We start from the raw sequence: 26,206 nt of genomic DNA, 5'->3' as shown, positions 1-26,206 counted from the left end.
ATTAACAATTTGCAGACATTTTCCCCAAACTCTGTAAATGTGTAGCTACTAAGTTTAAAGGAACTCTAAAGTCACATTTGGAATTCTATAAATTAAAATGTAAGTAGCAAAAAGATAACATTTATTGTTTGAAATTATAACACAGAGTAATACTTTAAGAGTGGAATTGCTATGCTAGGCAAGGTGGCTATCCCTGTAATCCCAGCCCTTTGGGAGGCCAAGGTGGGTGGATAACCTGAGATCAGGAGTTTGAGACCAGCCTGGCCAATATGGCGAAACCCTATCTCTACTAAAAATACAAAAATTAGCTGGGCATGGTGGTACGCACCTGTAATCCCAGCTACTTAGGAGGCTGAGGCAAGAGAATCACTTGAACCTGGGAGGCAGAGGTTTCAGTGACGCAAGATTGCATCATTGTACTCCAGCCTGGGCAATAAGAGTGAAACTTCATCTCAAAAAAAAAAAAGAGTGGAATTGCTGATGGTAACTGATACAGAATATTGAAAAAGGAGAAATGGCTGGCTTGTAAAAAATTGGTTGGTACTAATTTGAGGTGGTGATTTGATTGTAAAAGATTATCTGTTCTTTAAACAGAGATCCTTTAAACAGAATAAGGATCAGTCAACTGTAACTTAACAATGTTTTCTTTAAAATCTTGTACTTGTATATACTTTAATCCTCTTCTCACAAAGAACCTTCTGTTCTAATGTTTAATCCCCTAGTTGACCAGTAAAAGATGCTATATTCAGATGACAAACATCAATTATTACTCCAGTTAATATCCCCTACGTAGGACTTTGGTTTATTAAATCAGATCCTTGTGAATTTAATTAGTAGATCCCAGTCATCCTTAGATGAATAGATGAAACGAGAACTTACATTTCTAAAGCTCATGACTAGACTTTGAATTATGGTATCTCTGTATTCAATCAGTCAAATATTTGTTGAGTGCATACTCTATGTCAGGGATTCAGCAGTGAACCAGGCCCATGTTGTCTCTGTCCTCATGGAGCTTACAGGCTAGCAAGGAAGACAAATTAACAAGCAGTTTCCATCAACATAATAAGTAATATGAGTAACCTTTACCCTTGCTTTACTGTACTTACTCTATAGTAGCTATTTTGGTGACATTTACCATCTTGCTTTCCATAAATGTCCATCCACTTGTGTGACTAACAGCATCTTTTTAGAGGGTATAGACATCTCAGGACACCCTAGTAAAGAAAGAGTACAACCATTCTAAATTAGAACTTCATTTTATTTTGGAATCTGTCTGCCAGGCTCTCAGAAATCATATTTAACCTAATACGGTTTTCAGTTTCTCTACAGGGCATCAGTGCACAAATGCTGTAACAAAATAACAGAATTTAGCAACAGCTTTAGCTTTGTATCACTAAGATAAACTCCAGGGTAAGTTATATGTAACCTTAACTTTTTTTTTTTTTTTAAGAGAACAATCTCTTTATGTTGCCCAGACTGGCCTTGAACTCCTGGGCTCAAGTGATTCACCCACCTCAGCCTCCCTAGTAGCTTAGACTACAAGTGTGCACCACTGTGTCTGAGTTAACCTTATACCATTTTTCATGGCTCTTATTACAACTCAGATTCTCTTCACAAATTGAGGCAAAGCCGTATTGTCCACCAAATTGCATCTTTATGAATTTTTTTTTTTTCTCTCTCTAGGTACAGGAGGCACATGGAAGAGGAAAAAAGATGAAATGTTGTCCTAGATCAGTTAGAGAGTGAATCCTACTTTATTTTATTTTATTTTAATTATTATTATTTTTTTTTAAAGAAAGAAAGAGGAAAAGAAAGGGAGAGAGAACAGGAGTCTTGCTCTATTGCCCAGGCTGGAATGCAATCTAAAAATAGGTATTAAAAACCTCTTTTATGCCAATAATTGTGCTTAACAGCAGAGAATAAGGAAGGAATAAGGGAAGAAAATAACAAACAAACAGCCAACCAATATTTCATTTAAGTCTGTGAAATGGCCGGGTGCGGTGGCTCACGCCTGTAATCCCAGCACTTTGGGAGGCCAAGGCGGGTGGATCACGAGGTCAAGAGATCGAGACCATCCTGGTCAACATGGTGAAACCCCGTCTCTACTAAAAACACAAAAAATTAGCTGGGCATGGTGGCGCGTGCCTGTAATCCCAGCTACTCAGGAGGCTGAGACAGGAGAATTGCCTGAACCCAGGAGGCGGAGGTGGCGGTGAGCCGAAATTGCGCCATTGCACTCCAGCCTGGGTAACAAGAGCAAAATTCCGTCTCAAAAAAAAAAAAAAAAAAAAAGTCTATGAAATGTTATGCAAATGCTGAAGAGTGATTTACTTCCAATTATGTCCACTTTCAAAATAGGTGTAATGTGATACTGAGAAAAATGTATGTTCTGTGGACCTAGGGTGAAGGATTCTATAAATATTCACTGAGTTTACTTGTTCCAGGTCTGAGTTTTAATCATATATGTCCCTGTTAATTTTCTATCTCGTTGATCCGTCGAGTATTAACAATGTGGTGTCAAAGTCTCCCGCTATTATTGTGCGGGAGTCCAAGTCTCTTTATAAGTCATTAAGAACTTGTCTTATGTATCTGGGTGCTCCTATATTGGGTGCATGTATATTTATGATCATTGACTCCTGTTGTTGCATTGATCCTTCTACCATTATGTAATGTCCTTCTTTGTTTCTTTTAGTCTTTGTTACTATTAAAGTCTATTTTGTCAGAGACAAAAGTTACAACTTCTGGTTTTTTTTTTGCTCTCCATTTGATTGGTGAGTCTTCCTCCAATCCTTTATTTTGAGTCTTTGTGTGTCCTTGCTCATGAGATGGATCTGGATACAGCGTACCGATGGGTTTTGACTTTTTATTCAATTTGCCTGTCTGTGTCTTTGATTAGGGCATTTAATCCATTTAAATTTAGGATTAATATTGATATTTGTGAGTTTAATATTGTCATTTAATGCTATCTGGCTATTTTGCCCATTAGTTGATATAGATTCTTCATTATGGAGATACTCTTTACATTTTGGTAAGTTTTTGGGATGACTGATATTGGTTGTTCCTTTCTGTGTGTAATGCTTCTTTCAAAAGCTCTTATAAAGCAGGCCTGGTGGTGATGAAATCTCTGAGTGCTTGCTAGTTCACGAAAAATTTTATTTTTACTTCATTTATGAAGCTTAGTTTGGCTGGATATGAGATTCTGGGTTGAAAATTCTTTTCTTTGAGGATATTGAATATTGACCCCCACACTCTTCTAGTTTGTAGGGTTTCTGCTGAGAGATCTGCTGTGAGTCTGATAGGCTTCCCTTTATGGGTAACCTGACCTTTCTCTCTAGATGCCCTTAGAATTTTCTCCTTTATTTCAACCCTGGTGAATCTAATGCTAATGTGTCTTGGGGTTGCTCTACTTGAGGAACATCTTTGTGGTGTTCTCTATATTACCTGGAGTTGAGTATTGCCCTGCCTTACTAGGTTAGGAAAGTTTTCCTGAATAATATCCTGAAGAATATTTTCCAGCTTGGATTCATTCTCTTCATGACATTCAGGTACACCTATCAAACATAAATTAGGTCTTTTCACATAGTCCTATATTTCTTGGAGACTTTGCTCATTCCTTTTTACTCTTTCTTCTCTAATCTTGTCTTCTCGTTTCATTTCATTAAGTTGGTCTTCGACCTCTGATATCCTTTCTTCTGCTTGATCAATTTGACTGTTAAAACCTGTGTATACTTCGTGGAGTTCTCGTATTGTATTCTTCAGTTCCATTAATTCACTTATATTCCTCTCTACATTGTCTATTCTCGTTAGGATTTCGTCAAACCTTTTTTCAAGGTTCTTAGTTTCTTTATGGTGGGCTAGAACATGTTCTTTTAACTCACAGAAGTTTCTTATTATCCACCTTCTGAAGCCTAATTCTGTTAATGGAATGCACTCATTCTCCATCAGGCCTTGTTCCCCTGTTGATGAGGAACTGTGATCCCCTGTAGAGGGAGAGGCATTCTGATTTTGGGTATTCTTAGCCTTTTTATGCTGGTTTCTTCCCATCATTGTAAATTTATCCACCTGTCATCTTTGTAATTACTGACTTTCAAATTAGGTCTCTGAGTGGACGTCCAACTTGTTGATTCCCAGCGCTGGAATCTGAGCAACCCACTGCGCCAGCTTAAACAGCAGCATTAAGATTCATGGTGCTTTTCTGCCCAGGAATCTCCAGTCTGGCTTCCCTCTTGAGTCCCTTTTTCAATCAGCTGAATGGGTGACTCTGCCTTCCCGGAGCTCCAAACGTCGACCAGAAGGAGACCCAGTCCCGTTTACTCTGCACTGAGAACCGCTGTGCCGGCCACAAGAGTCGCGCTGGCGACCCATGGGGCTCCTCCTCTGGGAATCTCCTGGTCCGTGAGCAACAAAAATTCATCTGAAAATATGGCGTCCTCTCGTTCTCTGCACTTTCAGTGGGAGCTACAATCCTGAGCTGCTAGTAATCGGCCATCTTGGATCTTTATGAAATTTTATGAAATCTTTACCAAATTTTCATTTATGAAATTGGTAAATTTGAGCACTCTCCCAAAACAAAAACCCCCACAACCCTATCATTTGTATGCAGTGAATAATTCCTCTGTATGTACATCTGTAACATGTCCTGATCATGTCTTAGAACTGTAGCTTTTATCTTTCATGGTCAGATACCCCATCATTGATAAGTCTGATTTTATGTAGTCTCTAACTTGGATAGCTCCTGAAAACTTTCTTCTTCCTGGATGTTTGATGTTCTTAGTACTTGGTGCAAGCTGTTTTGTTCCAAGTATGCCCAAAACACTGAGAATGCACTTGTTTAAAATTTGGAGGATTCTTATTTTTCATACAACACACTTAAGTCTCTTGTTTTTACATATGAGAAACACTGACCCTGGAAGATTTAAGTGACTTGTTCAAGGTCATACAGAGTCTAGAGGAAGTGAAATTTCTTCCTGATTTGCTCCAGCTACTGTGTTTCATGACTAGGCAGCATAGTAACAGTGTCTATTATTACCCAGATAGCTAAAATTATTGGGAAATAAATCCACTGAGAGGACTTGATTTGTTTCTGTTATTTTCATAAATTTCAGATGATAAGACATTGGTTACTTTTTGCAAAAGCAAGGTTAAAAGACTTGGAAGCCCCAATAATAATCTGAGTTTTTTTTAAGAGGTTAAAACTTGATGGAGTTTAATAACACCTGATACTTGATAATGATGCTTGATATTGACGTATCCACAGTGGAAGTTTCATTTTCTGATAACTGGTAACAGAAATAATTTAATAATAAGCATATATTTATACATGTGTATAAATACAGCAAATCCCTACCGAGCCAGGCATGCACCTATAGTCCTAGCTACTTGGGAGACTGAGGCATCAGTGAGCTGTGATCACCACTCTCCATTTGGGCAACAGAGTAAGACCCTCTCTCAAAAAAAAAAAAAATTATTAATAGAGTCTGTAACAGAGCGTACATTTTAAATTTTGTAAAAGTCCAAATTATCTATTTTTTATTTTTGTAGTTTGAGCTTTTTGTATCCTAAGAAATCTTTGCCTAATTCAAAATCACAAAGATTTTTATCTATATTTTCTACTAGAAGCTGTTTTCTTCTGTATAGTCTTAGCTCTTAGATCTGTGTTTCTTTTTTCTTTTTGAGACAGGATCTCTATATGTCACCTAAGTAGGAGTGTGGTGATGGGATCACGGCTGACTGCAACTTCTGCCTCCTGGGCTAAGGCATCTTCCCACCTTAGCCTCCTGAGTAGCTGAGACTACAGGCACATGCTACCACCCCTGGCTAATTTTTGTATTTTTTGTAGAGATGGGGTTTCATTCACCATGTTGCCCAGGCAGGTCTCAAACTCCTGGCCTCAAGCAATTTTTGCACCTTGGCCTCCAAAGGGCTGGGATTACAGGTGTGAGCCATTGTGTCCAGCCCTGTGATCCATTTTGAGTTGATTTTTGTTTATCATATGAGAGAAGGATCTAGAGTAAATCTTTTACATATAGATACCTAATTGTTGTAGCACCATTTGATTTAAAAAAAAAAAAAAAAAGACTACACTTGCTTTTTTTTTTTTTTTTTGAAACAGAGTCTCGCTCTGTTGCCCAGACTGGAGGGCAGTGGTACAATCTTGGCTCACTGCAATCTCCGCCTCTTGGGCTTAAACGATTTTTAATAGAGACAGGGTTTCACCGTGTTGTCCAGGCTGGTCTTGAACTGCTGGCCTCAAGCAGTCCACCTGCTTCGGCCTCCCAAAGTGCATGAGCCACCATGCCCAGCCTATCCTTGTCTTTTGACCACATATATACATATGTGCGTGTATATCAGTCTATTTCTGGATTTTCTGCCCTGAATTTCTATATATCCTTGTGCTAAAAATACACTGTCTTGATTATTATAATTTTTAAATAAGTCTTGAAGTCAGTGTCAGTCCTCTAACTTTATTTTTCTATTTCAAAATAGTTTTGGCTTATTTCAAGGTCTTTTGTGTTTCCATATAAATTTTAGAATTAGTTTGTCAGTTTCAACAAAAAAGCCTTCTGATTGGGATTGCATTTAACCAATAGATTGATTTGGGGGAATTGACATCTTAATAATATACACATAGAAATAAAAAATAATAATAATAATATACACATAGATGGGAACAACAGACACTGGGTCTAGTAGGATCAAGGAACATAATGAGTACTAGGCTTCATACCTGACTGATGAAATCATCTCCACAACAAACCCCCGTGACACCAGTTTAACTATATAACAAACCTGCACATGTACCCCTGAACTTAAAAGTTAAAAAAATTGTTTTTAATTGAAAAGATATATTGAGCTTTGATTTTGAATATTTATTATATTTTAGCAATATTCATGAAGCCAGATTTATTATTTATTCTGTATTCTTATTCATATTCTCTGGAAATGCTGAAAATGTTGTGAGGAAGAATTTTGAGTTTTCTCAGCTTCCCCTTGTGAACAAATAAAGATTTTTGCCAGACGGGATTTGACTAGCTCTTCGATTTGGTTCCTTTTTTTTTTCTTTGGTGAACAAAAGAAAAAAGAATGAAAATAACTTTTTGACTAACCTAAGATCTTTTAAAGCTGGGCAAACCAGTGACAATACTTACCTACTTTTAAGGCCAGATCTTATGACTTCACATAAAATTAATATATTCATTTTCTAGGCCAGTGCTTCTCAAACTGTGGGTTTTGGAGCCATCAGCATCAACTGGAGACTTGTTAGAAATGCAGATTCTGGTCCGCGTGCTGTGGCTTATGCCTGTAATCCCAGCACCTTGGCGGGCGGATCACTTGAGCTCAGGAGTTTGAGACCAGCCTGGGGAATATGGCAAAACTTGTGTCTAAAACAATACAAAAAATAACCGGACATAGTGGCGCGTGCCTATAGTCCCAATTACTCAGGAGCCTGAAGTGGGAAGATGGCTTGAGCCTGAGAGGTTGAGGCTGCAGTGAGCCATGATTGTGTGACTGCACTCCTGCCAGTGACAGAGTGAGACCCTGTCTCAAAAAAATAATAATAAAATAATAAAAAGCAGATTGATTAGCCCTGCCCCAGACCTGCTAAATCAGAAACCCTGAGAGGTGGGCCCAGCAATCTGTTTTCACAAGCTTTCCCTCTGACTCCAGTGTAGGCTAATGTTTGAGAACTGCTATCAGAGACTTTTTTTTTTGAGAGGAAGTCTCACTCTGTCACCCAGGCTGGAGCACAATGGTGTGATCGCTCACTGCAATCTCCATGTCCCAAGTTCAAACAATTGTCTTGCCTCAGCCTCCCAAGGAGCTGGAATTACAGGAATGCACCACTGTGCCCCACTAATTTTTGTATTTTTAGTAGAGGCGGGGTTTCACCCTGATTGCCAGGTGGGTCTCGAACTCCTGACCTCAGGTGATCCACCTGCCTCCACCTACCAAAGTGCTGGGATTACAGGGGTTAGTTTGGACTTATCATAGACTTTTAAAAGTAAGAATTCCCCTTTGTTCCTTGGTTCAGAACCTTATTTCTGAACGATCGGTCTCAAGCTTTATTAAAAGAGAGAAGTACGGACACAAATTATGAGACTGTTGCAGCAGTTGATACAGAAGTAAAATCTACAGGACTTGGATAATGAAGCAGGGGAAAGAGAGAAATCAATGATGACTCTTTTTCAAAGTTTTTGATTCACTGGATCAGCATTCTACAAAATTCTTGTGTCACATCTCTTTTGATCTGTCCATTGGCCACTGCAGAGCTCTCATATTCTGTCTCAGTATCCTGTACAAGATAGTAGTTTTAGCATTGTTTAAACAGCATCATCAGCACCATAAAGGACTTGACGCTATTTTAATTTTTTTTTTTTTTTAAGACAAGATCTTACTCTGTCACCCAGGCTGGAGAGCAGTGTCGTAATCTTGGCTAACTGCAATCTCTGTCTTCTGGGTTCAAGGGATTCTCCTGCCCCAGCCTCCCAAGTAGCTGGGACTACAGGTGTGTACCACCACGCTGGGCTACTTTTTGTATTTTTAGTAGAAACAGGGTTTCACCTGCCTCAGCCTCCCGAGTAGCTGGGACTGCAGGGGCACACCACCACACCCAGCTAATTTTTGTATTTTTTAGTAGAGATGGGGTTTCACCATGTTAGCCAGGATGGTCTCGATCTCTTGATGGCCAAGCTGGTCTTGAACTCCTGACCTCAGGTCATCCGACTGCCTCAGTCTCCCAAAGTACTGGGATTATAGACGTGAGTCACCGTGCCCAGCTATTTTAATTATTTTTAACTTTTTATTTTTTTTGAGACAGGGTCTTGCTCTGTTGCCCAGGCTAGACTGCAGTGACATGATCATAGCTCACCACAGGCTCAAGTGATTCTTCAATCTCAACCTCCTCAGTAGCTGGAACTTCAGGCATGCATGCACCACCATACCCAGATAGTTTTCTAATTTTTTTTGTAGAGACAAGGTCTCAGTATGGTACCTAGGCTGGTCTCCAACTCCTGGCCTCTTGCCTTGGCCTCCCAAAGTACTGGCATAACACATGTGAACCACTGTGCCTAGCCTTGATGCTGTTTTCATTTGGGGAGATTCATTTGTGGCAGTGTTTGTAGTAGTACAAAAGTAAACTGCTAATGGGAGCAAAGGAGGTCTTAAATCTGGTGTCTTTCAAGAACAGAAAATCAAACACCGCATGTTCTCACTCATAGGCGGATGTTGAACAATGAGAACACATGGACACAGGGAGGGGAGCATCACACACTGGGGTCTGTTGGGGGGAAATAGGGGAGGGACAGCGGGGGGTGGGGACCTGGGGAGAGATTGCATGCCAGATATAGGTGAAGGGGAGGAAGGCAGCAAATCACGCTGCCATGTGTGTACCTGTGCAACAATCTTGCATGTTCTTCACATGTACCCCAAAACCTAAAATGCAATAAAAAAAAAAATCTGGTGTCTTTTTTTTTTTTCTTTTTAGGGTAGACAGGGGGCAGAAAGATTAGAAAATAAACCCTCAGCTTATGGGACAGATGATCATCTGTAACTTAAGTTTTCCTAAGTTTCAATTTACTGTAATTATTTTCCATTGACCAGTCTTAGTAAAAACCAGATGTTGGCTGGGCGTGGTGGCTCACACCTGTAATTCTAGCACTTTGGGAGGCCGAGGTGGGTGGATCATGAGGTCAGGAGATCGAGACTATCCTGGTAACACTGTGAAACCCCACCTCTACTAAAAAATACAAAAAATTAGCCAGGCGTGGTGGCATGTACCTGTGGTCCCAGCTACTCAGGAGGCTGAGGCAGGAGAATCGCTTGGACCCAGGAGGCAGAAGTCATGGTGAACCGAGATTACACCACTGCACTCCAGCCTAGGCGACAGAGTGAGACTTTGTCTCAGAAAAAAAAAAACCATGTTTTGAATATTAATAAATGATCTCTGCTTTTAGGATTCTTGGTTTAAAAAAAAAGGAATATGAAGTAACATTCTGCTGCTGTTTGAAAATGCCAGAACAAACATTTTAATGGAGGCAATAACTGAAATTATTGTCTGGAACCAGAACCACTGTCTTCTCCTTATTTTAATAGAATATTGAATCTAGTGAAGCAAATCTCTTACAGTGAGTTTTTTTTACAGCTAGTCCTCCTCGCTTTGTGACGGTAGAAGAACTTCTAGAGACAGCAAGAGGCGTCACCAACATGGCTCTAGCCCATGAAATTGTGGTAAATGGAGACTTTCAGATTAAACCAGTTGAATTACCAGAAAACAGGTAAGGTGTTTGCTAAATTATCTTGCTTAGTAGAATACTGCCATTTCCCAGTTCTGGAAATGTTTCCTTCAGTTGATACCAATATATTCAAATATATTTTTTCTTTTGTACATTATTGCTAAAAAATATTCCTAAACAAGGAACACTAATTCTTTAGAATGCAAATAAAAGGTCTGGGAATCTTTTGTGAGAGTCTTTCTTATCAGCTTCTGCCTACTCAGTAGGATCTAGCTGCCTCATCTTGTGTTTTCATTGCATTGTTTCATTCACTTCTTTGAAACTATCACACTGTACTATAGTCGTTGGTTTCCTCACAAAGGTGAAGACTGTGTGTGGGTTATTCTCTGTGTCCCTAGTGCTTGGCACTTACCTTTTTTTTATTGAATAGAAGACTCCACTGATTGTAAGGTGCAACTTTTAAAAATGTGCTGTCATAAGAAAGAAGAAACACTGCCCATTATAATTGTAAAAATGCCATTGATTTTAAGAAAGATCCAAGTTTCTGAGAGATTAAAATATGGGGGGGAATGTTTGTTTTAGAATCAAGGAAATATTCATGCTGATGCCCTTCTGTCAGCAGCTCACTCGAGTCAGGACTCTGGATGGTGTCTGAGAGTCTGTTGGGGTGTCTTCATGGTTGCAGGATGAATGCTGCAGCTCCAAGCATCCCATCATACGTCAGCATTCTGGGCAAGAGGGAAAAGGCTGGGAGGACTAGAGCTCTTCTTTTGTTAGAGAGGAACACCTTCCCCTGGAGTCATGAAACAGACATCTGCTAATATTTTGTTAATCAGAATTTAGTCACATGCTACCCCTGTTATAAGTGAGCCTGGAAAGCTTAAACCGGGCAAAAGGGAATGAACTGCTGTGATGGGCTTATTAGATCAGCATGACTTATTGTCACAGAGTATATTGTTACCCTGAAAAACACTGAGATTCTGTTAACAAAGCGGGAGGAATGGCTGCTGTGCTGGCAAGTGTCTTTTGTAGGAAGTTTCTAAATATGACTTCACAGATATTTCTTATATCTGCAAAGATAGTACTTTTTTGCCTTTTTTTTTTTTTTTGAGATGGAGTCTTGCTGTCGCCAGGATGGAGTGCAGTAGCGCGATCTCGGCTCACTGCAACCTCCGCCTCCCAGGTTCAAGTGATTCTCCCGCCTTAGCCTCCCAAGTAGTTGGGACTACAGAGGCATGCCATCATGCCCAGCTAATTTTTGTATTTTTTAGTAGAGATGGGATTTCACCATGTTGGCCAGAATGGTCTTGATCTCTTGACCTCATGATCTGCCTGCCTTGGCCTCCCAAAGTGCTGGGATTACAGGCATGAGCCACCGTGCCCAGCCACTTTTTTGCATTTAATAATGAAGAATTACTTGTTTTGTGCTCAAGACATAAAGACTGGTTTGTTGTTGTTCTTGTTATTGTTTTTTGAGACAGAGTCTTGCTCTGTTGCCCAGGCTGGAGTGCAGTGGTGCAATCTAAGCTCACTGCAGCCTCCGCCTCCCAGGTTCAAGCAATTCTCCTGCCTCCGCCTCCTGAGTAGCTGGGACTACAAGCATGCACTACCATGTCCCACTAATTTTTGTAATCTTAGTAGAAATAGTGTTTCTATCTCAGGCTGGTCTTGAACTCCTCGCCTCAGGTGATATGCCCTCCTTGGCCTCCCAAAATGCTAGGATTACAGGCATGAGCCCCCACAACTGGCCAAGACTGGTTTTAATGAAATGTTATGATGTATATATAAATTGTTATAGTTTGGTACTTAGTTAAGCAATTGTCCCATATATCACATGGGAATATGATATTTTTAGGAAATAAAGCCCTTCAACCTACTGCATACTGAATTGTTATTATTATTATTATTATTTTGAGACAATGTCTTGCTCTGTCAGGCTAGAGTGCAGCCAGGCTAGAGTGCAGTGATGCTATCTCTGCTCACTTCAACCTCTGGCCAGGCTGATCTCGAACTCCTGACCTCAGGTGATCTGCCTACCTCAGCCTCCCAAAGTGCTGAGATTACAGGCATAAGCCACCATGCCCAGCCTAAATTGTTATCTTAGACTACCTAATTATAAAAATCTTAGGAAACTGGCTAGTATCAGGGAACTAAAAATGATTAGTGTTGGCCATCCGATTACTTGAGAGCGATTATTTCCAATGAGAGGCTTACTGCAAAAAATCACTAACTTTTAAAATAAGGTATGCCATTGGTTGAAATATGCCTGGGAAATTTTTCCTTGGTCCAAATGACTGGGATTGATCTTACCCGAAACCCATAGTATTTGTGCTTTTGAAAGTGATTTGAAACTCAGATATTTTGGTTTTTACCTTTTTTTTTTCCCACTGCCCCAGCTTGAAGAAAAGAGTAAAGGATATTGTACATAAAGTGTTTTGGGATTGCTTGAGTGCACAGCTAAGTGAAGACCCCCCAGCATATGACCATGCTATCAAACTTGTAGGAGAAATCAAAGAGGTGAGGCAAAGAGTGAATTGTGATGCTTTTCTGGTGTGTTAGGAGTGTTTATTCAACTTCTTGTTTCACCACCAGAAGACTTTATGAAGAAACTGAAGGATCAAGAAGTTAAATAACTTACCAAAAGGTGGATCAAGAGTGTTTTTGGCTTAATGCCCTTTTTAAAAAAATTTTAAGCAAGCCATGATAACCTGAAGGCATTAAAGACAACAAAGTTATTTCACAAAATCTAGGTTATTTATAAATGTTAATAGGTGTGGACACATTCCATTTATAATGGCCAAAAAGTGATTCAGCCTTCGAGATAGAGAAAGCTTTAGGTGGAGGGACTGTTTTTGCAATGCCTTTAGCAATAGCAGCAGAGAAGAAATGTATCCATGGAAATTGTCATCTGTGGTTGGCTCACAGGCTCACATTAACAAAACATGCTTTTCTTCTTTCACCATTAACAGGTTTTTCTTCTATCCATTTAATTGCTACCTGGAGCTTAAGTGGAAGCTTAAGTAATTATTGTAAATGATTTGTAAACATGTTTTTCTGTAGATTTGTTGAGTAAGAAGTAAAATATGTGCAATATTACATAGCAATTGGTAAGCCCGTATTTGGATAGTTATAAATTACATATAATTAGAAATGATGTCTAAGGAATTTTGATTAAATGTAGCTGTGTTCTCTTGTAGACTCTCTTATCTTTCTTGCTGCCTGGTCACACTAGACTGAGAAACCAGATAACAGAAGTCTTGGATCTGGATCTGATAAAGCAGGAAGCAGAGAACGGGGCCCTAGACATTTCCAAGCTGGCAGAATTCATTATTGGCATGATGGGGACACTGTGTGCACCTGCTCGAGATGAGGAAGTTAAGAAACTAAAGGACATTAAGGAAATAGTGCCCCTTTTCAGGTATGGAACTATGGTAATCATACTCTGTACACCTACAATTCAGAGCTATTTTCTTTCTTTTTTTTTTTTTTCTTTTTGTGGGGGAAGGAGCGGGGAGGCTGGGCAGGGAAGAAGGGGAGGAAGACAGGCGGACTGGCAAGGGAGCATGAGCTATTTTCTTTTCTTTTCTTTCTTTTTTTTTTTTGAGATGGAGTCTCACTCTGTTGCCCAGGCTGGAGTGCAATGGGGCAATCTTCGCTCACTACAACCTCTGCCTGGTGCATTCAAGTAATTCTCATGCCTCAGCCTCCTGAGTAGCTGGGATTACAGGTGCACACCACCATGCCTGGCTAACTTTTGTATTTTTAGTAGACATGGGGTTTCACTATGTTGGACAGGCCGGTCTTGAACTCCTGACCTCAGGTGATCCACTCACCTTGGCCTCCCAAAGTGCTGGGATTATAGGCATGAGCCACTGTGCTCAGCCCAGAGCTATTTTCGGTTTAAACTTCCCAAAGTCTTGGTACTCATGAATTAACAAAGAAATTTTAAGCAAACATTTTGTAAAATGCAGAAAAGTAAAAAGAGGACATTTACTCATAATTGTACCACTCAGAGGTACAATCACTTTTATCATTTTGATCTATATATTTTTTTATACATCAAATTCCCTCAACATTTTCTTTTGAAAAATTCCAAACCTACAGAAAGGTTTCAAAAACAGTGCAATCAGCCCTCACATGCCCTTCATGTAGATCCATCAGTTTTTATCACATTGTCACAATTGCTTTGCTGCCCAGGCTGGTCTGGAACTCCTGGGCTCAAGCAGTCCTCCCGCCTTGGCCTCTCAAAGTACTGGGATTACAGGCGTGAGCTATGGGTCTGGTCCTCTTTTCCTTTAATACTATGTTTAGTTTACAATTGCTTGGTTCTAAATCCTTTTCTCTTTTAGAGAAATTTTTTCTGTGTTGGACCTAATGAAAGTGGACATGGCCAACTTTGCTATCAGTAGCATCAGGCCTCATCTCATGCAGCAGTCAGTTGAATACGAGAGAAAGAAGTTTCAGGAGATTTTGGAGAGGCAACCAAGTATGTTTTATATTTTATGGTACTTTTTTTGTTGTCTGTGGTTTTTCATTGTAGCTGCCATAGTTTGTTATAATATTATTTTCAGAACATAACTAAAATTTAGTATGAGAATAGTCTAATTTGAAGAGAAAAGCACAAAAGGTTAGGATTCCATCTAGAGTTGTTAAGCATTGAAAAGAAAACTTAATTGACAAGGAATGTGAGTAGACCATGAGAATAGAAATTAAAAACAATGAAGTCCTCAATTATAAATGGTTTTTTGATGAAAACACCAGTTTGAAGTAAAATACATTCTTGGTCTTGATTTTTTAAAACATGACAGACGTCCTGTGAATGTTAATTCACTTTTCTTCTCCCTGTGTGGCATAGCAGGAAATTTAACTTTGCTTTTGTTCTGGATGCATGAATCTTCTTGTTTTATACCCAGGAAGAGTCTTCATTTTTATGGACGTCTCAGATGACTGCAGAAAACAGACAACTATCAGAATCTAAAACTATGTTGTATTTCTAGGGTGCTTTTTATGGTCTCTGCATTGCTGGCTGACATTCTGGGTAAATTTCGGTCTTCAGAGCCAATGTATGATGAATTCTGTTTGGCCTCTAACTTTGCTGATGAGGAGATGAAAACAGCAGTCTCTGGGTTGATTGGGTTGCCTGACCAGATTAGTTGCAATGCCCCACACAATCGATTCATCCTGCCCCAGGCAGAGAAGTCTGAGGTGGTGCTGGGGCCAGGGGAAGTCAGGAAAGGGCAAGGTAGGGGTAGAAATAGAAGAAGTTTGGTAATGTTTACTAAGTGCCAGACTTGTGCCACAGGCTGTATGTGCATGATCATATGTAATCCTCACACAGTAAGCTGATGAGCCAGGCACCTTTTTTTATTATTTTTTTATTTTTATTTTTTTTTCTTTCTTTATATTCTTATTCTATAATTTTTTTTTTTTTATTGCATTTTAGGTTTTGGGGTACATGTGAAAAACATGCAAGGTTGTTGCATAGGTGCATACGTGGCAGTGTGATTTGCTGCCTTCTTCCCCTTCACCCATATCTGGCATTTCTCCCCATGCTATCCCTCCCCAATTCCCCACCCCCCCGCTGTCCCCCCCACTCCCCCACAACAGACCCCCATGTATAGTGCTCCCCTCCCTGTGTCCATGTGTTCTCCTTGTTCAACACCCGCCTATGAGTGAGAACATGTGGTGTTTGATTTTGTGTTCTCGTGTCAGTTTGCTGAGAATGATGGTTTCCAGGTTCATCCATGTCCCTACAAAGGACGCGAACTCCTCATTTTTAATGGCTGCATAATATTCCATGGTGTATATGTGCCACATTTTTCCTGTCCAGTCTATCATCGATGGGCATTTGGGTTGGTTCCAGGTCTTTGCTATTGTAAACTGTGCTGCTATGAACATTCGTGTGCATGTGTCCTTATAGTAGAACGATTTATAATCCTTTGGATATATGCCCAGTAATGGGATTGCTGGGTCAAATGGAATTTCTATTTCTAGGTCCTTGAGGAATCGCCACACTGTTTTCCACAATGGTTGAACTAATTTACACTCCCACCAACAGTGTAAAAGTGTTCCTATTTCTCCACATCCTCTCCAGCATCTGTTGTCTCCAGATTTTTTAATGATTGCCATTCTAACTGGTGTGAGATGGTATCTCAATGTAGTTTTGATTTGCATTTCTCTAATGGCCAGTGATGATGAGCATTTTTTCATATGCTTGTTGGCCTCATGTATGTCTTCTTTTGTAAAGTATCTGTTCATTTCCTTCGCCCACTTTTGAATGGGCTTGTTTGTTTTTTTCTTGTAAATCTTTTTTAGCTCGTTGTAAATTCTGGATATCAGCCCTTTGTCAGATGGGTAGGCTGCAAAAATTTTTTCCCATTCTGTTGGTTGCCGATTCACTCTATTGACTGTTTCTTTTGCCGTGCAGAAGCTGTGGAGTTTGATTAGGTCCCATTTGTCTATTTTGGCTTTTGTTGCCAATGCTTTTGGCGTTTTGGTCATGAAGTCCTTGCCTACGCCTATGTCCTGAATGGTTTTGCCTAGGTTTCCTTCTAGTGATTTTATGGTGTTAGGTCTTATGTTTAAGTCTTTAATCCATCTGGAGTCAATTTTAGTGTAAGGTGTCAGGAAGGGGTCCAGTTTCTGCTTTCTGCATATGGCTAGCCAAACACCACTTATTGAACAGGGAATCCTTTCCCCATTGCTTGTTTTTATCAGGTTTGTCAAAGATCGGGTGGTTGTAGATATGTTGTGTTGCCTCCGACGCCTCTGTTCTGTTCCATTGGTCTATATCTCTGTTTTGGTACCAGTACCATGCTGTTTTGATTACTGTAGCCTTGTAGTAGAGTTTGATGTCTGGTAGTGTGATGCCTCCCGCTTTGTTCTTTTTGCTTAGAATTGACTTGGCTATGCGGGCTCTCTTTTGGTTCCATATGAAGTTTAAGGTGGTTTTTTCCAGTTCTGTGAAGAAGGTCATTGGTAGCTTGATGGGGATAGCATTGAATCTGTATATTACTTTGGGCAGTATGGCCATTTTCACGATATTAATTCTTCCTAACCATGAACATGGAATGTTTCTCCATCTGTTTGTGTCCTCTCTTATTTCGTTGAGCAGTGATTTGTAGTTCTCCTTGAAGAGGTCCTTTACGTTCCTTGTTAGTTGTATTCCTAGGTATTTTATTCTCTTTGTAGCAATTGTGAATGGCAGTTCGTTCTTGATTTGGCTGTCTTTAAGTCTGTTATTGGTGTATAGGAATGCTTGTGATTTTTGCACATTGATTTTGTATCCTGAGACTTTGCTGAAGTTGCTTATCAGTTTCAGGAGCTTTTGGGCTGAGATGAGGGGGTCTTCTAGATATACAATCATGTCGTCTGCAAATAGAGACAATTTGACTTCCTCCTTTCCTAATTGAATACCCTTTATTTCTTTTTCTTGCCTGATTGCTCTGGCTAGAACTTCCAGTACTATATTGAATAGGAGTGGTGAGAGAGGGCATCCTTGTCTAGTGCCAGATTTCAAAGGGAATGCTTCCAGTTTTTGCCCGTTCAGTATGATATTGGCTGTCGGTTTGTCGTAAATAGCTTTTATTATTTTGAGATACGTTCCATCGATACCTAGTTTATTGAGGGTTTTTAGCATAAAGGGCTGTTGAATTTTGTCGAAGGCCTTCTCTGCATCGATTGAGATAATCATGTGGTTTTTGTCTTTGGTTCTGTTTATGTGGTGAATTACATTTATAGACTTGCGTATATTGAACCAGCCTTGCATCCCCGGGATGAATCCTACTTGATCATGGTGGATAAGCTTTTTGATGTGCTGTTGTAATCGGCTTGCCATTATTTTATTGAAGATTATTGCATCTATGTTCATCATGGATATTGGCCTGTAGTTTTCTTTTCTTGTTGAGTCTCTGCCAGGTTTTGGTATTAGGATGATGTTGGTCTCATAAAATGATTTGGGAAGGATTCCCTCTTTTTGGATTATTTGGAATAGTTTCAGTAGGAATGGTATCAGTTACTCTTTGTATGTCTGGTAGAATTCGGCTGTGAACCCATCTGGACCTGGGCTTTTTTTGGGTGGTAGGCTCTTAATTGCTGCCTCGACTTCAGACCTTGTTATTGGTCTATTCAGGGTTTCGGCTTCTTCCTGGTTTAGGCTTGGGAGGAGGCAGCTGTCCAGGAATTTATCCATTTCTTCCAGGTTTTCTAATTTATGTGCATAGAGTTGTTTGTAATAATCTCTGATGATGGTTTGAATTTCTGTGGAATCTGTGGTGATATCCCCTTTGTCATTTTTTATTGCATCTATTTGATTATTCTCTCTTTTCTTTTTGATTAGTCTGGCTAGTGGTCTGTCTATTTTGTTGATCTTTTCAAAAAACCAGCTCCTGGATTTATTGATTTTTTGAAGGGTTTTTCGTGTCTCTATCTCCTTCAATTCTGCTTTGATCTTAGTTATTTCTTGTCTTCTGCTAGGTTTTGAGTTTTTTTGATCTTGCTCCTCTAGCTCTTTCAATTTTGACAATAGGGTGTCGATTTTAGATCTCTCCTTTCTTCTCATGTGGGCACTTATTGCTATATATTTTCCTCTAGAGACTGCTTTAAATGTGTCCCAGAGATTCTGGTATGTGGTGTCTTCATTCTCGTTGGTTTCGAAGAACGTCTTTATTTCTGCCTTCATTTCATTGTTTATCCAGTCAACATTCAGGAGAAAGTTGTTCATTTTCCATGAGGCTGTGCGGTTCTGGGTTAGTTTCTGAATTCTGAGTTCTAACTTGATTGCACTGTGGTCTGAGAGACTGTTTGTTATGGTTTCCGTTCTTTTGCATTTGCTGAGGAGTGATTTACTTCCAATTATGTGGTCAATTTTAGAGTAGGTGTGATGTGGTGCTGAGAAGAATGTATATTCTGTGGATTTGGGGTGGAGAGTTCTGTAAATGTCTATTAGGTTTGCTTGTTCCAGGTCTGAGTTCAAGTCCTGGATATCCTTGTTAATTTTCTGTCTCGTTGATCTGTCTAATATTGACAATGGTGTGTTGAAGTCTCCCACTATTATTGTGTGGGAGTCTAAGTCTCTTTGTAAGTCTTTAAGAACTTGCCTTATGTATCTGGGTGCTCCTGTATTAGGTGCATATATATTTAGGATCGTTAGCTCTTCTTGCTGCATTGATCCTTTTACCATTATGTAATGTCCTTCTTTGTCTCTTTTGATCTTTGTTGCTTTAAAGTCTATTTTATCAGAGATGAGAATTGCAACTCCTGCTTTTTTTTGCTCTCCATTTGCTTGGTAAATCTTCCTCCATCCCTTTATTTTGAGCCTTTGTGTATCCTTGCATGCGAGATGGGTTTCCTGGATACAGCACACTGATGGGTTTTGGCTTTTTTTTTTTTTTTTTTTTGATACGGAGTCTCGCTCTTGTTACCCAGGCTGGAGTGCAATGGTGCGATCTCGGCTCACTGCAACCTCCGCCTCCTGGGTTCAGGCAATTCTCCTGCCTCAGCCTCCTAAGTAGCTGGGATTACAGGCACGCACCACCGTGCCCAGCTAATTTTTTTTGTATTAGTAGAGACGGGGTTTCACAATGTTGACCAGGATGGTCTCGATCTCTTGACCTCGTGATCCACCCGCCTCGGCCTCCCAAAGTGCTGGGATTACAGGCTTGAGCCACCGCGCCCGGCCGGGTTTTGGCTTTTTATCCAATTTGCCAGTCTGTGTCTTTTGATTGGGGCATTTAGTCCGTTTACATTTAGGGTTAATATTGTTATGTGTGAATTGGATCCTGTCATTTTGGTGCTAGGTGGCTGTTTTGCCCATTGGTTGATGCAGATTCTTCATTGTGTTGATGCTTTTTACCTTTTCGTGTGTTTTTGGAGTGGCTGGTACTGGTTGTTCTTTTCTATGTGTAGTGCCTCCTTCAAGAGCTCTTGTAGAGCTGGTCTGGTGGTGATGAACTCTCTGAGTTCTTGCTTGTTCACAAAGGATTTTATTTTTCCTTCACTTATAAAGCTTAGTTTGGCTGGATACGAAATTCTGGGTTGAAAGTTCTTTTCCTTAAGTATGTTGAATATCGGCCCCCACTCTCTTCTGGCCTGTAGGGTTTCTGCTGAGAGATCTGCAGTGAGTCTGATGGGCTTCCCTTTGTGGGTAACCCGACCTTTCTCTCTGGCTTCCCTTAGTATTTTCTCCTTCATTTCAACCCTGGTGAATCTGATGATTATGTGTCTTGGGGTTGCTCTTCTAGAAGAGTATCTTTGTGGTGTTCTCTGTATTTCCTGGACTTGAATCTTGGCCTGCCTTGTTAGGTTGGGGAAGTTTTCCTGGATAATATCCTGAAGAGTATTTTCCAGCTTGGATGCATTCTCTTCGTCACATTCAGGTACACCTATCAAACGTAGATTAGGTCTTTTCACATAGTCCCATATTTCTTGTTGACTTTGTTCATTCCTTTTTACCCTGTTTTCTCTAATCTTGCCTTCTCGTTTTATTTCATTGAGTTGATCTTCGACCTCTGATATCCTTTCTTCTGCTTGGTCAATTCGGCTATTGAAACTTGTGCATGCTTCACGAAGTTCTCGTGTTGTGTTTTTCAGCTCCATCAATTCGCTCATATTCCTCTCTAAGTTGTCCATTCTTGTTAGCATTTCGTCAAGTCTTTTTTCAAGGTTCTTAGTTTCTTTGCATTGGGTTAGAACATGTTCTTTTAGCTCACGGAAGTTTCTTATTATCCACTTTCTGAAAGCTGATTCTGTCATTTCATCACACTCATTCTCCATCCAGTCTTGTTCCCTTGCTGGTGAGGAGTTGTGATCCCTTGTAGGAGGAGAAGTGTTCTGATTTTGGGTGTTTTCATCCTTTTTGCGCTGGTTTCTTCCCATCTTTGTGGATTTATCCACCTGTTGACTTTGTAGTTGTTGTCTTTCTGATTTTGGTAATTTTAAGTCTGCTGTGGCAGAACTCATAAACCCCCTGCTCTTCCCCCGAGGTGTTCTGTCCCAGGGAGTTCCGGTTTTATGATGTTCCCCTGTGCGGTTGCTGTTTTCCCTGCCCACAAGGTGGCAGCCTAGTCACACTCAGGTTGCAGAGGCTTCGCTAAGCTGCTGTGGGCTCCACCCAGCTTCCGTGTGAACTTCTGGGTGTAGTTAGAACTGCTTTCGCTATGTTGGCCCGCCCCTGTAGTGACGGAGTCTCTGTAGTGGCGGATTGCCTTGGTATATTGCCCTGGGAACAGCAGGGTGCCTATGGAGAACGCCCCTCCTCCACAGAGCTGGACCGTCCTGGTTTCAGTTGTGTTTCAGGTCTTCTTGCTGGGTAAGAGGGGACACCGTCTCATCTGATCTGCCTCCGGAGCCGCTGCGTTGGCTAAAGCCGCGGCTCTGAGATTCGTGGCGCTGGCCTGGCTCCCCGTTTCAGCTCCCCTTGCTGGCTTATAGGGGACTCAGACTCTCTCACTTTGTACAGTGAGCCGTTGCCTCAGGGTGCCGGCCCAGCGGCTGCGCCGTTCAAGCCAGCGGCGCCAGCGGCGCTGGCGACCCGTGTGGCTTCTCTGCCTGTGAATCTCCTGGTCTGTGGGCAGTAAAAATCAGTCTGGAAATACGGCGTCCACTCACCCTCTGTGCTTTCTCTCGGAGCTGCATTCCCGAGTTCCTCCTAAGCGGCCATCTTGGATCCTCCTCTCGGCACCTTTTTTTAAACCCCATTTTACAGATGTTGGAAACAGGTTTTAAGAGATTTTTGACCATAATGGACTGACCACAAGCTCACACTCTCACCACTGTTGTGAGAGTACTGGGCAGAGTTGTTTTTTTTTTTTTTTTTTTTTTTGAGTTGGAGTCTCACTTTGTCACCCAGGCTGGAGTGCAGTGGTGCGATCTTGGTTCACTGCAACCTCCGCTGGGCAGAGTTTTGTAGCCTGAAGAGCCTTAATATTAAGGCTTGGCCCTGGAAGCAGGGGTGCAGTGGAGGACTCACTGCTAGGGTGGAAGCAGCTACAGTGCCTGCATCTAGCACTTAACTCACAACATGGAAGCCCAGGTTTCTTAAAGCTGGCAGGTTACGGGAGCATGCTGTCTACAGAAGAGAGAGTGAAGCCAGATGACCCAGCAGTCAGGACTGAGCGCTCAGGGCAAGCCAGAGCTGTATCCCCCTGCCCCAGTGAAGAGCAGACCACAGCTGTCACCTTGGCTGCCCACCTGGTTTTAAGGAAGCATCCACTGACAGAGCTGCAACACCTCCCAGGACCTGATAGGCACGGTTTTTATCAGATGATGTGCAAGATCCTCCAGCTCTCTCTCTGTATCCCTCAGAGTGCCCGCTACATTACTCAGCTTAGAAAAGCAGGGGTACTTAAGGGCTGCTGAAAGCGGTGTGGGGCTTCTCTGTCAGAGTTCACTTTCCCCCAGGCTGAAAGGAAGCCAGATTGAAACCAGGTTAAGATCTAAACAAGGAAAAGCCTCATCATCAGTGTAGAGGATACTTTATACAGGGAACTCTAGCCACTGTCTCATCCCGTCTGTCTCTAGAGCTGGAGTCGCCAGGGCTTTCGGCTCCATGTCATACAGTGGTCAGGAAGGGAGAGAAGAGAAGGAAGGTTTGTTAAATACCAGGTGGGTGGCAAGGCCTGGCTAGGTGTCATATATTCTTATTTTAGACAGGATCTAGCTCTGTTACTCAGGCTGGAGTACAGTGGCGTGATCACCACTCACTGCAACCTCAACCTCTGGGGCACAAGCAATTCTCCTACAGGCACACGCCACCACACCCAGCTGATTTTTGTATTTTTTGTAGAGATGGAGCCTTACCACATTGACCAGGCTGGTCTCGAACTCCTGGGTTCAAGCAGTCTTCCTACCTCAGCCTCCCAAAGTGCTAGGATTATAGGTGTGAGCCACCATGCCTGGCTTATTCATTGTCTTGTGTAATCCTCACAACAGCCTGTGAGGTGGGTATTGTAAATTTCCCTATATCAGGCATCTGAAACTCAGACACATTATGACTTGTCTGAGATCCCTCAGTTAATCGTCGGCACTACTATGATTTGCTCCAAGTTTTATTTGATTCCAAAGTTCATACTTTCTACTTTTATCACTCTGCCAGGACATCGATTGTCCCTAAAGTAATTCCGAGAAGCATCCCTTCTTAGTATCAAGGTAATATGTGCAGCTTTGTTTTTCACAGATTCCCTGGATTTTGTCACCCAGTGGCTGGAAGAAGCCTCAGAGGACCTTATGACTCAGAAGTATAAACACGCCCTGCCAGTTGGGGGAGCGGCTGCTGGCTCTGAGGACATGCCCAGGCTGAGCCCTGTTGCTGTCCAGAATTATGCTTACCTGAAGCTTCTGAAGTGGGACCACCTCCAGAGGCCATTCCCCGAAGTAGGTCTCTCGAGCCGTCTCACTACTCATATTTGTTTTTATGCTGCTGAACTTTTTAGAAAGAATAGCTTTGGCCAGGCATGGTGGCTCACTCCTGTAATCTCAGCACTTTGGGAGGCAGATTGCTTGAGGTCAGGAGTTCAAGACCAGACTGGGCAACACGGTGAAACCCCATCTGTACTAAAAATACTAAAAATTAGCCTGGCGTGGTGGCAGGGGCCTGTAGTCCCAGCCACTTAGGAGGCTGAGGCAGGAGAATCACTTGAACCTGGGAGGTGGAGGTTGCAGTGAGCCGAGATCGCACCGCTGCACTCCAGCCTGGGTGGCAGAGCAAGACTCCATCTCAAAAAATAAAAATAAATAAATGAAATTAAAAGTAAAAAGAATAGCTTTATTCTGATATAATTCATGTACCAGAAAATTCTCCCTTTTGGAGTATACATCTCAGCAGTTTTTAATATCATCACAGAGTTATACATCCATTACCACTGTTTAATTGAGACCATTTTCATCACTTCCAATAGAAACCCGCACCCATTAGCAGTCACTGCCCTTTCCCTCTCCCTCCAGCCCTTGAAGCCACAACTCTGCTTTCTGTCTCTATGGATTTGCCTATCCTGGACATTTGATATAAGTGAAATCGTACACTACCAGACATTTGTGCCTGGCTTCTTTCACCAACATTTTTCCGTGTTGTAGCGTATATCAGTACATTAGTCTTCTTTTCCACTGTGTTTTTTTAATAGTGGTAAAATACACATAAAATTTACCATTTTAACCATTTCTAGTTGTTCAGTTCAGTGGCATCAAGTGCATTAGCACTGTTGGGCAACCATCACCACCAGCCATCTCCAGAACATTTTCTTTTTTTTTTTAGACAGTCTCACTCCGTCACCAGGCGTCAGGCTGGAGTGCAGTGGAGTGACCTCGGCTCACTGCAACCTCCGCCTCCCGGGTTCAAGCAATTCTCCTGCCTCAGCCTCCTGAGTAGCTGGGGCTACAGGCGCGCACCACCACGCCCAGCTAATTTTTTTGTATTTTTAGTAGAGACGGGGTTTCACCATGTTGGCCAGGATGGTCTCAATCTCTTGACCTCGTGATTCGCCCGCCTTGGCCTCCGAAAGTGCTGGGATTACAGGTGTGAGCCACCGCGCCCAGCCTCCAGAACATTTTCATTTTTTCATCTGTGAAACTGTCTTCCCACCAAACACACCAGTCATTCCCCATTGCCCCTGCCCTCCGGCTCCTGGCAGCCATCATTCTGCTTTGAGTGCCTATGAATTGGACTACTCTGAGTATCTTATATGAGTGAAATTATACAATCTTTGTCCTTTTGGGTTGGGCTTATTTTACTTAGCATAATGTCTTCAAGATTCATTTATGTTGAACTATGTGTCAGTGTTCCCTTTCTGGGTTTTTGTTTTTGTTTTTTGTTTCTTTGTTTTTAGAGACAGGATCTCATTGTATTGCTCCAGTTAGAGTGTGGTGGTACAATGGCTCACTCTAACCTTGAACTTTGGGGCTCAAGTGATCCTCCTGCCTCAGCCTCCTGGGTAGCTAGGATTACAAGAGTGTACCACCACACCCAGCTTATTTTTAAATGTGTTTTTTGTAGAGACAGGGGTCTCACTGTGTTACCCAGGCTGGTCTTAAACTCTTGGCCTCAAGTGATCCTCCCTCCCTAGCCTCCCAGTGTTGAGATTACAGGCCTGAGCTACCAAGCCCAGCCCTCCTTTCTTTTTAAGGCTGAATAATATATTTTACTGTATGGATGTACCGCATTTTGTTTATTCATTCATCAGCTGATGAACATTTGGGTTGTTATTATAAATTATGCCTCTGAATATTCCAATATAAGTTTCTGCATGGACACGTGTTTTTACCTCTCTTGATTATGTACCTAGGATTAGACTTGCTGGGTTACGTAGTGACTCTAAGTTTAACATTTTGAGGAACTACCAAACTTTTCCAAAGCAGCTGCGTCATTTTACAATCCCACCAGTAATGTATGAGGCTTCCAATTAGTGCTGCTGAGCTTTTCTGCTGTTTTTACACATCTTGATCAAAACCACAACAGTGGTGTGGTTGCTTACAGCTTTACCTAAGAAAGTTCTTCCCCTTCCATGCTGAACAACATTTTTTCTTTTTATGTTTTTCATAATACATCCTTCTAACTGCAGGACTTCTTTAAGAAGATGACTAAGAAGGGATTCCCCCAATGTTTCTGTAAATAGCTGTTTTGGTATGTAGACTCTCCCCTCTTTTTGGGGGGTACATGAGCTTCTTATCGCTAGCCTCAGATCAAGCTACTTCTCTAAATATCTTTCTCATAAGTTCCTTATTTTTCCTTTCAAGAAGTTGTGAGCTTAAGGTTTTGCCTCTTGCCCCTGAGTTCCCTGTTTTGTGCTGGAGGAAGCTCTAAAGAGAATGTCAAATTGGAGATGGGAAAATGTTCCCTTTAAACTGTAGCATGTTCTTTTCTGGAGGGAAGTTCTCAGCCTGACATATCTCTTTAAAAATAGCTGTGGGAGACCATCCAGTATCTCCCTTTTCCCCACTGCCGATCGTCTTCCCCAGGCCTTAGATACCCCTGCTTCTTCATG

General features: G+C 41.4%; 1 protein-coding gene across 3 annotated transcripts in view; it reads left to right on the top strand.

Annotated features, from left to right (window-relative positions):
- Positions 1-26,206, top strand: part of TCP11L1 (t-complex 11 like 1) — a 47,387-nt gene that overhangs the window by 5,797 nt on the left and 15,384 nt on the right. For all 3 annotated transcript variants that reach the window (XM_012452298.3, XM_012452300.3, XM_064365046.1), the window contains exons 3-7: positions 10,142-10,274; positions 12,629-12,749; positions 13,430-13,650; positions 14,582-14,718; positions 23,407-23,603. In XM_012452298.3, coding sequence (XP_012307721.2) covers positions 10,142-10,274; positions 12,629-12,749; positions 13,430-13,650; positions 14,582-14,718; positions 23,407-23,603 — 809 coding nt within the window. The remainder of the gene's footprint in view (positions 1-10,141; positions 10,275-12,628; positions 12,750-13,429; positions 13,651-14,581; positions 14,719-23,406; positions 23,604-26,206) is intronic.

Source organism: Aotus nancymaae, unplaced genomic scaffold (assembly GCF_030222135.1).
Source record: "Aotus nancymaae isolate 86718 unplaced genomic scaffold, 86718_ANA_hifiasm-v0.15.2.pri h1tg000059l, whole genome shotgun sequence".
In the NCBI taxonomy this organism is placed as follows: Eukaryota; Metazoa; Chordata; class Mammalia; order Primates; family Aotidae; genus Aotus; species Aotus nancymaae.
This window is presented reverse-complemented; position numbering and strand designations above follow the sequence as displayed.